At 38.0% G+C, this 15,670-nt stretch overlaps 1 protein-coding gene across 5 annotated transcripts in view; it reads right to left on the reverse strand.

Moving 5' to 3' along the window:
- The window catches only part of Scn3a (sodium voltage-gated channel alpha subunit 3), a 111,730-nt gene that overhangs the window by 22,375 nt on the left and 73,685 nt on the right, over positions 1-15,670 (reverse strand). For all 5 annotated transcript variants that reach the window (XM_087653743.1, NM_001437770.1, XM_087653744.1 and 2 more), the window contains 4 exon segments: positions 14,827-15,297; positions 4,132-4,252; positions 2,800-2,954; positions 1,943-2,116 (listed from right to left, as the gene is read on the reverse strand). In XM_087653743.1, the coding sequence (XP_087509869.1) occupies positions 1,943-2,116; positions 2,800-2,954; positions 4,132-4,252; positions 14,827-15,297 (921 nt within the window).

Raw genomic sequence — 15,670 nt, forward strand, 5'->3', positions numbered from 1 at the left:
GCAGAGCTTAGACAAAATGCTAACAGTCAGCAATGTGCTTCTGAGGTATTTTATTTAGGTTGCGGAGAAATGGCTCAGAGGTTAAGAGCAGTGACTACTTTTCCAGAGGAGCTGGGTTTGATGCCCAGCACCCACATGGCAGCCTATAACCATCTCTAACTCTAGTTTCAGTGGATCTGATTTCTTTTTCTGGACTGTGTGGATACCTGGCACATATGTGGCACACAGACATAGATGCCACCAATGTACCCTCACACATAAAAATGAAAATAATGGGAAATAAGAGAATAACTTTTGTACTTTGAAAAATGATATTAATTTGGTATATATTGTAATTTAACTCAGTCAGTCCAGTTCTTTGAAGTTAAGCTGTTATCATCTGTTGACATGAATTTATATATTTCAGATCTTATTTGGAGTCAGAAGATAAAAATCTAATATAAAACAACTTGCCTAGAAGTAGAAGGGTTTCATTAATCAGTACAGCAATATTTTTACTCACTGAAAGACAAAATATTTTGGCATAATTGACTTGCTCCTTTAAAATTATTTGACAGAAGACATGAAAATATCTATATTATATAGTTTAAGTATAATATGCTGTATGAATTATAGTATGTAAAATAATATATATGTAAAACCCTGTAGATTACCTCATTAGTAAATTGTTAGCATACATAACAAAAACAAAACATCAACAGTTAAATATGAACAGTGTCAACTTTGTGATTAGTAGTTATTTCAGGAAAATTATTTAAACTTCAGCTTCCTAATGTCTAGATTACAGTGAAGGTCATCTTTAAAGACCCATTCCAGCTCATAGTCACGAACATTAAACCTTCCTTTATGAAGAGCTTTTTCAGGACAACCTAAGATTAATCATTATTATTCATGAAAGACCAGCCACAAAGATTGGAAGTCGTTTATGGTGTATTAAATGAAACTTAGCAGACTTCTGGTGAACTTAGAGGGCTGAACACATTTTGGCTGTAGAACAATGAGTGGGTGTACATGAGAAGGACAGTAGTAGTTGAACAGACCCAGGCTTACTTTAAAAAATGCTAAAATGAATGGACGTGTTTATTCAGCAGTCACTGTTTCATACTCAAATGTTATGGCTAGAAATAGAGTGATTTTGACTGCCTTGAAGGCAGGGCATGGAGAGCCTTGTTTCATTCAGGATACTGTGTGGCCTTTTACAGGGAGACACCTCAGACTCCAGGGCACCAGATGGCTGTTCTTTTCCTAGTGTGTCTTTATTATTTATATTAAAAAGCTAAAATAGCCCCAAAGCCAAACAGATTCCATGTTATGAGGCTCCTCTTGACACTCCCCTCAGGTCAGTCAAAACAGACCTTTTCCTTACTCTTTGCAAGGTAAATATCTCACTAGCTATGGGGATTCCTAACTACCTACTGTAAAATAGAGAAGTACTTTATTGTCTCTGCAGATACGTGACTGAAGGAATACAGAAAACAAGTCAATTTGTTATTAGTTAGTAACAAGTAATTTAGTTGGGCCTTAAAGTGAAAATCTCACAATTCCTGGCCCCCAATCAATCCCGACTGAGTCTCCTGAAGACTTTTAAATGATCCGTTAATAAGCTGAATGCTTAGATCTTATCCATCTGCAAATAGGCTTGCTTACTTTACGTGTGGCAAAACCTCAATACCTGCCTGTGGTACAGAGAGGCCTCTGTGTGTTTTCTCTTACCACTTCGACCTTTGGGGCACTTCCTCTCTTCTTACACGAGAGCTAGGTCTCACTGTGGAGTTGGCTGCAGGCTTTGTTGACGTTGTCCGTTTTTGTTTGTTTTGTTTTAATTTCCACAGTTACATTAGCACGAATGAACCAAGGTTCTCGGCGCTCAGGTCTCAATCACAGACGTACATGGAAACTCATTCTAAAGAAGTAATTCCTAGGTATCAGCTCTGATACTCACATCAACGATCAGGAAGTCCAACCAGCACCAGGCATTGGTGAAATAGGTTTGAAATCCATAGGCCACCCATTTGAGGAGCATCTCCAGGATGAAGATGTACGTGAAGACCTTGTCTGCATACTCCAGCATGGTCTTGATCGTCTTTCGTTGCTCAATGTATATATCCTCAAAGGCCTGTGAATCAAGGAAACTTTACTTACTTTAATGGCTTCCCAAAACATTTATGAATATTTCTAGTCTAAGAACCAACCTACTTAAATCACTCAAATATTTTCTATCAGGCTGAAGCTAAAGACCAAAGCTAGCTGAGGGAATATTGGCACAGGACTGTTGACATCTATATTGATTTTATATGTGCTGACATCTTTACGTCTCCCCGAAAAGTATCTACGTCAATCACTACCAAAAGGCATGCTTCCACTCATGGAAGATGAACTAAAGACATCCAGTTCATAAGAGCTAGAACCGGCTCCTTCCAACAGTATCTTCTGTGATTCCATCTCTTATTTTCAAAGAATAAGTTCACGGTATTTAAAGAAAGCAAGATCCACAGATAATCCGGAAACGCAATTATTAAGGTAGACCGGGTGACATTTGACAGGCATGCTAGCACAGCCAGAGGAATGTCTGCAGATGGCTTGTCAAGTGAGGAAAACACCTGGTGGGCAATCAGTCACCAGACGTGAAATTCAGCCTGTTCCTGACTTGCTTTGAACAAAAATTTGCAGAGTTCTCAGCTCTGCACGGCACAGATACACCTATTCTTTTGATTTCTAAACTGAGTGGGCACTCCTAGTGTCACCAGAGAGTTGGCTTCTTCGGCAGAACTTGGTTCATGCCAGGACACAATCACTTACCAAAGCGCCACTACTGAGGAGAATCATGAACACAATGAACGTTTCAAACCAGTTGTGCTCCACAATGCTGTAGCATGTCTTCCTAAGATTCCACCATATTTTTCCTTTACCTTCTTCTGTACTTACTTGACAGAAGGGGAATTTTTTAATGCACCCTAAAAGGCAATATTAATAAAATAAATTAGGAAAAATAGACTTTGAACAGTAATATGAAGAGAAATAACATTTTTCCTTCTTCCTTACCCTAACCCCAGTTCATGTCATAGTTAACTGGCTGCTTTACTGCCCAGTTTTGTTGCAATACTCTCCTATATAATGAGTCCCACTTAAACTTATAGATTTAGCATATAATGAGTCCCACTTAAACTTACAGATTTAGCATCGATGGAATTTCCATACATTTGCTTGAGTTAAAAAAATGGCTTATTTTTTTTCAATGCAAGTTAAAATCTCTCTGCCTTGAGGACACTAAGGAAAATAAAGTCCCTTTTCATCTCACTGGTTTGGGAGCAAAGACAGATATGTAAGTTGTTTACTCATCTTCCCATGTGACCCTGGGTACTCTCTCCCTTCTTTTCAAGCATAGAAAACCCCACTGTCTCCCTAGGTGTCAGCCACTGTCAGTTTTCTCAAGCTAATTTCTATTCAGCCTTGCTTCTTTTCTTAGTCACACCTATGACTCATTTTGCAGTCCCTGCCTCTTATTCTGCTCTCTTCCCCTCTGCCTCCTAGACGTCATATGACTTCCAATTTCTGTCTAATCTGTTGCTCTCTCCCAGCTACTACCTGTCACATCGAATCCAACCGCAATGAACCAATAAATCTTTATTGATTTCTGTGCAAGATGAGTTGGTCACTGGGAGAATCACATGGCGGCATGCCAACACTCTACAGCACAGCGCCATTTCCAAACAGCTCTGGCTAGAGCACACATTAGACAAAATTGCAACTGGGAAGAGTGGGTATAATTGCTATAGCTTATATAAGTCCAGTTATCTCACTCCTCATGCATTTTGAAGGAACTGCCACGTCCATGATGTGACAGTCCATTATGCTGTGCATCTCAAATGATACTACATTCTGGAGGATACGGACAACAAGAGCAAAAGGAAGAAACAGCAAAAAGAACGTGTGTGTTTAGCACACTTTCTCATTTGTCCAGACACAGCCTCGGCTGTAGTCTAATCTGGAAATTTTAAGATCTGAGGCTGGACGAAATGGGGAAAACAAAATAAACATGCCCTCCCCATTTTTTTTTTTTACATCTCTTTTAAACGAGGCTTATTCAGGTTCTGTAGGGATGGAGATTTCAATAAGTTAGAGTTTCTTTACCTTCAGTAAAACAAGCTTCTGGCTTAAGGTCCTCCTCAGGTTCAATTTCTGCTTGTTCACCTTCTCGGGGTGGAGCAACATCAACTGTGCTTCCTTCAGAAGAGCTGGTTGCATTTAATTTCTGGAAACAAAGCCCATGTCAAAGACGTGAATCTCTCCCCCTTTCCTCAAGTGACCGGGAAACACTCTGTCATGTGTGGGAAAACGTGGGAGAATGGCACTAAAAGTGACGCCTTTGATTCTAGAGAGGATGATATACTAGTAACACGGGCAAGGTCTACTCTTCAGCCAGAAAGGACAGTGGTTAGTGTGGATGCTTGGAAAGACAGACAAACGTGCTTTAGCATCTTCATTTGTACATGAATGCCATGTGCAAACAACTATGCCACATCAAAAAGGGTTGAGGAAAGTTCAGGATGCTCTCATCTAACTAATTATTATTTTAATTAAATGCATCAAATCAGATCATGACTTCCACCTCTTCAGATGGAATTTTTCCATAGGGCAAAGAACACCGTCAGTTGCTTCTAAGTGCTGTCCACGTTTCTGTAATTTTAGCAAGGCAGGGCTACAGGTTAACATCAATCACACTCATTATGTCTCAGCTTTGAGCTATATCTTTCTCTAGCTTACATAATTTTCTCCTTACTTTACTAGCAGAAAATGATGGATCACCTCCCCTCATTCCTTTTTGAACATCATAAATAAATTCAACACTTGCAAAGAATTCTAAATGAAATGGAAATTTCTCCATAAATGACATTGTCTGGAATCTTTATTAGGAGCTCATTCTGAATGCAGCGTATGATCAGGCTGCAAATCTTTCCTTTAAATAAATCATTGTGACACAGTATGCGGCAAGAATAGCCACCTTAATGTTGCCAGAATAAATATCTAATACAATTTCTGGCATCATGTGGGAAGACATCATGGGTGAGCAGTGTTTTATGGAAACCGAGGGAAAGACATGACATATAACAAGGCTTACTCTTTTATGATGCAAGAATAGCTCATGGACAAACCAATGGCTTCAGAGCTCCATTAATTTCAGCAGCCAAGTGTTTGGGTCACACTGTTCTAGCCGTTGTAAAGAGTAGATGCGCTATTCTAAAAAGACCTAAATGGTTCCCCAAACAGAAGTTCTATTGGGAGAAATATGGCTCATAATTGCTGACTTATCTTAAATCTCAATGCCGGTAGGGCTTTAATATTTTTGAAATGTGAACTAAAACTGAAGAGTAATTTTAGGATAGGGCTTGCTTCCTGCATTGTTATTTGAGTTAAGCCTGGCAAGCTAAGTATATAATAAAATAGTTATTTATTAATATATGTTTAATATTTCATCCCTCCTAGTGAGGAGAATGCTGGAGAGGGGAGCCATTTTATCATTTTGAGCTGATGCGTCTTAGGACGGTCATACAATATGAATTTAAACCTCAAATCCCTTTACTTTGGGAAATGTAGAAAAGCTGAGACAGAGTTTCTTCTCCCAAGCTTTTGGGTTCTTTCAGCCAGGATATTTTTATTCTTAAAAAAAAAAAAGCCTGGGAAAGCTGTGACTGAGTATAATTGTAGCAGCTTCTGTGGTAACCCAGGGCATACTGGGTAATTGCTACCAGCACTCAACTTCACCAGTGGCTGAGTCTATGGGTTTTGATGAGTGGACACTGCATAAATAGCACTGATAAGAAACAGAAGTATTCAGAGATTAGTCATAAAGAAAAAGGTTCATGTTCATCTTCATCTTCTTGGCCTGCTATGCTCAACTATGTCTTCTGGGCGTGGTCATGATCTACCTTCTCCATGAGTTCTGCTTCATATGATTGCCTCAGGTCCATTTAGCTCACTATACTTGTTGCTTTGGCCAAATATGCTCTTTATACACGTGCATGCATGTTTATGTATTGAAGAGTGAACACATACACATGTATGTGTATGCAAACATATGCTTACACATACATGCCAAGTGCACAGTACACGTACACATTATGTATTAAAACATCAACTATAAAATGAGATATGGAATAGACATTAGATCTTTATTGTTTTCATGAAGAGGGAATAGATGATTGTATTTTTATGTGACTCTTATAGAGAGAATTACATTTAGATCATTTCATCTCTACTTTTTGATAAATTATAAGAATGCATCAATTTGAATAAAATCTAGCAACATTAGAAAATGTTTTTAATGAATAATAAAGAATTTAATGTTAGAAGCATACAGTTCCAAATGTTTTCCTATAATACCAGACATTCCATATAGAAATTCGAGGGGAGAATGTTATTAGCATCATATAAAAATACGTGTATATATGCTTTCTCATATGAATATTTTTAGAAAATATACTTACCCTTTACTTCTCCTTAACCAAAGGTATTATGTTTAATTTTCAATCAAATTTATCTTTTAAATGCTTACTTGTGTCTTATACTTAAATATAAATACTTACTAATGCATCATGCTTCATAGTACAATTAATACTAGCTACTAACCTGGATGACTAATGCCCAGTGTGAACCACTGGATATAATTTTGCTATTGTGTTGCCTTATGATGATAAATGTAGGACTATAGGTAACAGGTTTGGGCAACATTATATCCATTTCTAATTGCCTCTGGAGATAATGCATATATACCTTAAATAAAGAGGAAACTGTTCTGTTTTCCCCTTTCTATCTGCCCAGGGCTCTGGCATTCAGCATGTCTTAGCAGTAGGTAGGGGAAAGACTTTGTCTTCTTCCTACTCCTGTCTAATGAGCAGAACCTGCTTATGTGGAGATCTACTTTGTAGCCATCCAAGAGGTTTCCTGGTTGTTAAGCATTTTAAGCTTCAGCCCTGGGAAGCTTCCCAAAGAATGTTCAGAGTCACTCTTATAAGTCCTTAGGACCTTCATGAACCAAAACTGAAAGATAGTATACTAGCTTCTGTCTCATAAGTGTTTTACAGGAGGCTTCTCCTCTCCAAGGGTTTAGAGCGAGCTTCCATAAGTCAGAGCTCTAGTCCTACTGAGGTCTCTTCGGTGAGCAAGGCCAGAACACTGTTTGAAACCCTCAGGTCATATTTTGGTTATAGGAAAGTGTGAATAATTTATTCTATGAAAATTTGAAAATCTTGTTAAACTATGGGAAGACATCAAAGGTAGCAATTTTACTTACATTAGTAAATGAAACCATGAGTTGAGCTCAGATTAAGTGACATTAACTGCCCAATATACTACCTGGTGTTCTTGAGTCACTGGATACATGAAGAGATTCATATCTGCATTTTAAAATCACTATTTTACTTTCTAGAAAAATAAGCACTTATACTCTAGACATTGGTATAAGAACAATTTATACTAATTCTATATGTTGTTATAATATAAATAACTACATGCTAAACATTAGAAAATCCATACTCTAGCAGAGGGTAAAATTCTTATCACTATGCCAAAATGATTACCAGATTGATCGAAAAGCATATGACTTATTTAAAAGCAGTGGCTGATGATAAATACAAAGGAAAAAAAACTTACTTTCATTTATATTGCCAGAGTTGTGATACTACAATGATATCAAAAGAGCAAAGAAACCAGAAATGAAATTTACCATATTAAATTACATAAATACACTAAGTTCCGAGAAAGTTAGAACAAACAAACATATCTGGGAATATAGGCATAACCGCTGAAGGCTTCCAGATAAGACCACATAGTACAAGTTCAGTCTTGGTCCCTTGTACTATTTTCTCCTTAACCTGTCCAATATTACATGGCCCTTAAAAGTTAGAGACTTCCATCCCTTGTAGAGACTGCTGAATCTACAGAAGGATGATGGCTTATGCTCTATGGATGCACGCCGGAAGCAGGATTTAAGATGCAACATTCTCCAGGCCGAACTCAGCCATAGAAAACATGCCTGGCTACAGCAGAAGCCTGGCGCAATGCTGTGGAAGCGCTTGCTGATCCAAGAACCATGCTCTCAAACATGGTACCTGATTACGATGCTTTCAAGGTCAACTACAACTACCACTCACTCAGAGGAATGGCTTATCACCACAGAGGAATGACAGAATTAGCAACCAAACAGGCCACGAGGACATTCCCCCCAGATCACGTGACCTTATAGAGAACGTCCTCTCTAGAGGAAGAGCGTGAAGAATAGCGCTCTTGGTATTTTGTCCAATTAAATAATAAAATTTAACTTTCAGAGGTAGAAGAGAATGTTAGCAACTGGCCTACTTCCACTGAAATGCGCTCACATTTCATTCATTATTTTTTTTTTCAATCAGCGCTCACATTTTTTTTTTTGACTCTTACAAACTGCTGTATGGTTCAAGAGACAAAGTAAAAGATTCAGCCATTACAGATTGCCTCAAAAATCGAGACATTACTCTCAAGGAATCCTCGATTTTATCATACAGGTAGACAAAGAAAGTCTTTTGAGGACCTCGGTCTGACAACTTGGATATGAAAATTCATATCCTGCTTTAAAACATTTTGGGTGAACAACAAGTAGCCATCTACTGGGGCCATTTGTTGCTTGTCCAAGGCAAAAAGACGTGACTAAAGCCAATAACGTTCTTTTCAACCACTTACTGAGTGGTTAAAAAATATAAACTGCCACCATCTGGCTCCTCCTTGACATATGTTAAATGTATAATACCCTGAGTGCTCCTTTTATGTAAAAATAGCCATGTTCATAAAAGCATGGTATGGAAAATGGAAGGTAATTATGTCGTAGTTGAAGAGTGAGGCAAAGGGCATTAGGAAAGCAGGAGAGAAAGGCCACTTATCTTGAGAAGGGAGACAAACATTTCCATCAAAACCAGACTTAATGGGGGTTTTCTCTGCAGAAGAACACCGAAACAGTTCTCTACAGGTTGAGATGGGTCAGAGTGGCTATTTACATACCATCTCTGCCTCCTGAAAAGTTATTTGAAAGACACAGTCGAGAAATCAAAAGCTAAAGTCACTTCCCCATCCTTCATCAGAGTCCGAAAAAAACACAGTCCTTTTTCTAGTCAGTTGTGGGCTTAAGAACTCAGTCAAACACCTACTGTTTAAAACTTCCACAAAAGCTCCAGAAACGAGTTCCCCTGAGAGGAACATGATGAGACCTACAACTATCCAACACTATTTCATTCTATTCAGCTAAATCAACAGCAAGAGTATTTTTTCCGCCTTTCACTAAAAAGTATTTTTGAGTTGGTTGAACTCAACAATTAAGTCTCAATGCTCCTACAGAAGAATGCATGTATCAATAAAACTCACAGACAAATCTAAATTAAAAGTAGATTTTAGTCCAGCAAATATCCAACATGTAGCAATGTTTGATTTCTGGTTAATTTCCCCCCTAAACCTTGCACTTTGAAATCAGTAAGTAATGACACCAACAGCAGACAATTAAGTCCATAGAGTCACAACTCAGCTAAGACAGACTACCACAGCACTTGCAGAAGATGACTCTACTCCTCATAAAACTATAGCCAACCGTCAGAACCAGAAAATGTTCCAAGTGCCATTTTTGCATACTCAGTCTGAGGTAGAACATTTAGGGGAGAAATTAATGCACAGAGGGAAATACCAAGTCAAATACTTAAAATCAAACGAAACTCCCAAACAAGTACTTTAGAGCAATGATTTGGTGACATGTGTGTCCCATGTCGCATGCTTACAGCATGGAGTCTCACTTTGGACTACTTTATGATGATCACTGTGTTTTTTCAGGCGCTTGACTGAAAATTTTCCAAACTCTTCAAAGTCCAAGACACCTAGTGCCCAAACGCATATTCAGACTAATACCTGGCTTCTTTAAGATCTCAAGATTCTCCTATTGTTTTTTACAGAGCCTTTCTGAATGCATGAAAGCATATATTTCCATATGGAGCACAGGAATTGGTTCAGTTGAAAGTGATATTCATTGATCTGAATATAATGACTTGAAAATGGCAGTACTTACAGACCTACAAACACATGCATGCACGCACACACACATGAACACATCCTCTCTCTCTTTGTCTCTGTCTGTCTGTCTGTCTGTCTGTCTGTCTGTCTCTCTCTCTCTCTCTCTCTCTCTCTCTCTCACACACACACACACACAGGTACACACACACAAACCCCTTGAGGCTTATTTTGGTGGCACAGTTTACATATAAGGGCTGAATCATCAATAACAACAAAAAAAAAGCTATGATCTTATTTTAATGAAATAAAAACAAATTAAAAATATGCATGCTCGCTTAAGTCTTTGATTATATCCAATTGTAAGCATTTCTAGTATGTTTAAAATTGATATTGTGGTAAATCTTATCGGGCATGCAATTTTTGAGACCTAAAAGACTAACGTGGAAAGCCCATCAGAAGAATCAAATATGGTGTTGGGACTGCCCGTCTCGCCTGACCATGCCGTGATGTATCACACACTTCAGCAGAGAGCAGCTGGGCCAGCCTCGCACTTCCTTGCCACGGCAGGGGAAGGAATATAGCTGCGGAACATGCAGGCCAGTCAAAATTCATCTAGGAAGTGACAACTTGCATGGGTAACCTGGGTAAAAGTGGTGGCTCGAGCCTCTGGCTGCTTAAAAAACACCAGAGCGGCTTTCTTGATGGCTCCAGCTTGGTCTCACCCCTGTGAGAAGTAAGAATGGTCACAAGTGAAGGTCATTGTAGGCTATTGCTAGACTGAATTTGGAAATCAGCTAAGAACATGGTCATTAAAAGCATTTATCCTAAATCTTCTCTTTTGGGAAGATAAGCCAGTAATCCTTTAAACACTAAATTAGAAAGATTTATAGTTATCATGATTATGTGAACATTAAAACCATAAAAAATAAAAAACCAGAACAGTGCATTAGAGATTGCTACACTATTTGCCGAATTTTGAGTTTTCTTAAATTAAAGAAAATAAGTATTTTGAAATTCATGCCTTCAATTTTTTTTCATACAAAGCTTTGAGTTCGTTTCCATATCAGCCTGTTTATATAAGTGGCATGTATATACACATGTAATTAACATATCTATAAGTACACATTGTATAATGCATAAAATACTAGAGTTTACACCTATACCCAGGGATTATCTCTGGCATAGTTATATTCAATTACAGAAATGGCAGAAATACTTGAGTAACTCAGGTTTTCAAATCATCCAAGCTGTTTGCTTCAGATGTTTAGAAATGGTTTTTAGTTTTAAGGATAAGTGTAATAAACTCTGTGTTACTTCTGTGTGCTCACTCTGTAAGCAAAACCAAAGGCTATCACATCCTCTCAAAAGTAGAACTCAATGTTTAGTTCAGTTGCGGTCAAGAAACTAGCAACAAAGACAAATCAAAATATCATGTGTGTGTGTGTGTGTGTGTGTGTGTGTGTGTGTGTGCGCGCGCGCGCATGCCTGTGCAGGGTGGTACATAGGTGAAGTATACTTAAGTGGGAGTTAGATAAACCAGTCCTGTACTGTTAGAGTATACCAATATACCAATATTCCCTATTATTTTTTTAAATTCTATGTTATGTGATGTCTCTGAGCATATATGAGAATTTTCCTATTGCTTTTATATAAGTTTTTGTGGTACCAACTTAAATATATCATCCACATAAAGTTTAATGTTGAATAAATGAAAAAAATGTATAAACAGAATGTATCAAGAAACTTACATAATAATGTTTTGATTGTTCTTTGAAAACTTAATGCTTTGAATTTTGATCCTATTCCTTCTCCTATCCCAGGTCCTCTCTCACCTCCCTACCACTAATCTTCATAACGATTTATATAGTGTTAAAATTTTCCTGGACTTACAGTGTGAACCATGCAATGCCTTTGGAATCAAGAGCACTGTCAGATCCCTTGTAACTGGAGTTACAGACAGATGATAACTATCATGTGGGTGGATGCTGGGAAACAAATGTAAGTTTTCTGCAAGAGCAGCAAGTGCTCTTAGTCTCTGAGGCATCTCATCAGAGTAAAGCATATTTAATATTGATTTTTTATGACCATTTCAAAAATTAATGAAGCATATATATGCTATGTATGTATATATTTATGTATATATGTATATGATATGTACATATGCTTATGTTTACTTTGGTGATGTTCCTACTAGCATTATATATTAAAAATGTAATTATCTTCTTTCTGTAACTGGATTTCATCTCTTCAAAATTAGGTTCAAAGGGTATAGAATTGTATAAATTACCCAATAATAAGTTTTTGTTGAGGAAACAAATGTTTTCCAGGAATTGATAATGAATGACAAATTACATCTTAATATTCCACGGTTATGATGGTTAAGCCATTAAAAAGAAATATCTGTGGAGCTTAGGGAGGCTTTAAAATATATTAAGAGCAATTGTTTTCAGCAGAAACCAATGGAGGTACTTCTTCATAGGCCACTGTCATCAGTCTCTGTTACTAATGCAATAGAAGTTCCTTTGTTTTGGCTTTTCTGACTTTTCTTGACCTTACACTAGTCAGGCAATTCTGCCCTTAGGTTTACCCTATTTTTGCCTTATAATTATTTTTTGACCTCTCCTATTTTCAGGGAACCAAATAATTTTAAGTCTTGCATCATTTAGTCTACTTTTAGCTCTGACCTCTGACTCTGACCAACACTGATACCTTCAACCCAACCATTCCTTGTTATCTACAAGGGATCAGTTCCAGGACTCTACAAGAATCCAAACCAACAGATGTACAAATTCTGTATATAAACTGGCCTTGTATTTGTAGTATATTCATTAACCTACACAATACTCTCATATCTAGATTACCTACAGTACAAGATACAATGTAAATAATTATTACCCTGCACTCTTTGAGGGAACAATGAGAGAACAGTATGTATCAGTAGACGTGTCTTCCTGTGATCTTTTTGATTAGAGTTTGACTGAACCCTGTTATTCAGATTCTAAGGGTGTGACGTGCAAAACTTAAATCCCGAGTCCAACTCTTCCCACACAAACCTGGGGACCTTTTGCAGAAGACCTTATCAGACAGCAGAATTGTCACTTTTCTCATCCCTCAGATTCTTGAGGTCTGTTAAATTGCCAATTCCTCTCAGTTCCTTCATTATTTTAGCCCAGAATTTCAACACCTTGCTGCTATAACAATGCATAAGATATTCTCTGTGGTCTCTCAGTCTAAGGTCCTTTGCTCTTTAATAACAAATGTTGCTAATTGTTTCTGTTCCGGAGCACTCCCTCCTGACCATGCAGCCAATTCCAACTCCAAGCTCTGACTGACTTTAAAAGGCTGCAGTCTGAAGTTCCCAGACACACCATCCTTTGCGCTGTCTCCTGCTCTCTGCTCTCCTTAGTAATAGGAGCTCATTATCAATCCCGGCTCTCTCTTTGTAGAACGATATCTTTCCACGTTTTACAATGTGAACCAAATAGGAGGCCCATTCCAATCTTCTCTCACTTAACCTCTCTTCCCATTCTTAAGCACCTAAGAATTTAACCGAGGCCTGTAAGACCAAACTTTTATAGAGTTTTAATGACTCTATGAGCTTGCTGGGAGTCACATGATAAAGACTGTCTTTGACCAAACTGGACGAAGTAATCAATGAAAGCCTGCTGGTCCTCTAGTGATGGGAAATAAAGCCAGAATTGAGTCTTAGTGACTAGGATGAGCAATGTAAATTAGCTGTGCTACACTCGATTCCTGTGTAAATAAACATTGCTCTGAAAATAAACATCGCTACCTCATTTTGATCATATTCTTTAAATTATAAAACATATTCTGAAGTATGAGAAGAATGGCGACATTGCAAGCTATAATGCCATAGACTTCCAATAAGGATTTTAGAGCAAATTATCTTGCTAAACTGGTTTTCAAAGGCTCCAAGAGAATTCACAAAATCCAACATCACTGGTCGGATTCCTAGGGTGTTGATGTTATCCCCTCCAGCTGAAGATCTCTTATAACACCATCTGTGCTAGATTAACTTCCAGCTGTTACCTCCAAAGGCTGTCAATAAATATTAATAAAATATTTTAATTGAGGTGATGTCACTAAGCTATTATCACTAGACCCAAGGAGCTCAAATCATCGCCTATGAAAATTTTCTTTTTTTCATTCTAACAACTACTCATATGAGAGTAAATTTCCCATCTGTAGACCCACTCTAATGCTCAAGTGTTATACCTCAGTATTTTCAAGGTAATATATAGACCACGTTGCTCATCTGTAACAGGAAAAAAAATCAGTAAGGCTTGGAACTTTCTAGTACTTTCACAGATAATTCACTCTCTTGTGGTAAATGAAATACTTAAGTGTGAAGAAAGACTACATACATTTTTTTCACAGTGATGGCATGCCACCATTAAAATATAGTTCCTTGTGTTTTCTAAAACAAATCACTAATGAGGGGAAAATAGTATCTCTTTTGTTTAGGGCTACATTTGAAATTAGGCTTTCAAGTTATTAAGAAAATGAACATTTTAATCGTTCAAATTGTGATAGCCTGTGGAAAGCTGTAATTAAATGAACCTACCTATTTTTCATGATGTTCCAACATGATCATCCGATATCACGTTGTTTTTGTGTGTAGTGTTGGATACTAAAGGACTTCATGCCTGTTAAGCATCCTACCCTTGAGCTACACACCCAACCCATTAGTTTCTGTTGATAAAGCGCCTACAGGCAAAAACAACACAGAGTAGCCACACTCTGTGGATGATGAAAAGCGCAGCCAGAACTGAAACGCACGCTTACCTCCTTACTTTCTTCCAATTCTGACTCACTGCTGAACTCTTCCGTATTTAAATTTTCAAAGTCAGACTCTCCCACAGCAATTGGCACAGTCACGGTGAGGCTGGGATTGTTTATGAATGACATGTAGTCATTTTCATCGATTACGTATTTTTCCACACTGCTTCCGGTTCCCACGCCGCTGGTGGTTCCATTACCGTCTTTAAGGTAGTTAAGCTCTTTGCTTATTTCGATGCCCGTGTTATTGGACATGCAGCTGTCTATTTTGTTGCCTTCTTGGATTTCTATCACTTTCGGCTTTCTGAAAAACGCTTTTCGGAAGCACTCCCGTATCTTATTTTTCACAAAATCAATTCCCTTTTGCATCCTTCCCACCGCGATCTGGAGGTTGTTCATTTCGTTATCATCGTCAGTAGCAGCAAGGTTATCTGAACTAAAGGAACTCAACAATAAGGCCAGAAAGAGGTTCAGAACCTGAAGAGGAGAGAGTAAAAGCTCTAAGTTAAAACTGACACACGGGCAACAATAGGAAGTGGACAAGGGGCTCAGATCTTTACTATAGTGGTTTCACTCAGTGCTTAGTGAATGATTAGTGTACATCAGGGTCCACGTTAAAACCACACATGATCATGTCTACCTGTGGTAAAGGGGAATGATAACTTAGAAGCCCCTCTCCACTGAGAATAGCAGGGAAAAAAAGAAACTATTAAAAGTCTCACCAGTGAAAAGACAAAAATCCCCCTTTCAATGGCGTTTGACACACACACTCACACACACACACACACACAATGGCATTTTCAGTTCCATTGTTTTATTTCCTCTTACCAGCTTGCCTATGGAGTGTCTA

This window comes from Rattus norvegicus, chromosome 3, assembly GCF_021556685.1.
Source record: "Rattus norvegicus strain SHRSP/BbbUtx chromosome 3, alternate assembly SHRSP_T2T, whole genome shotgun sequence".
NCBI lineage: Eukaryota > Metazoa > Chordata > Mammalia > Rodentia > Muridae > Rattus > Rattus norvegicus.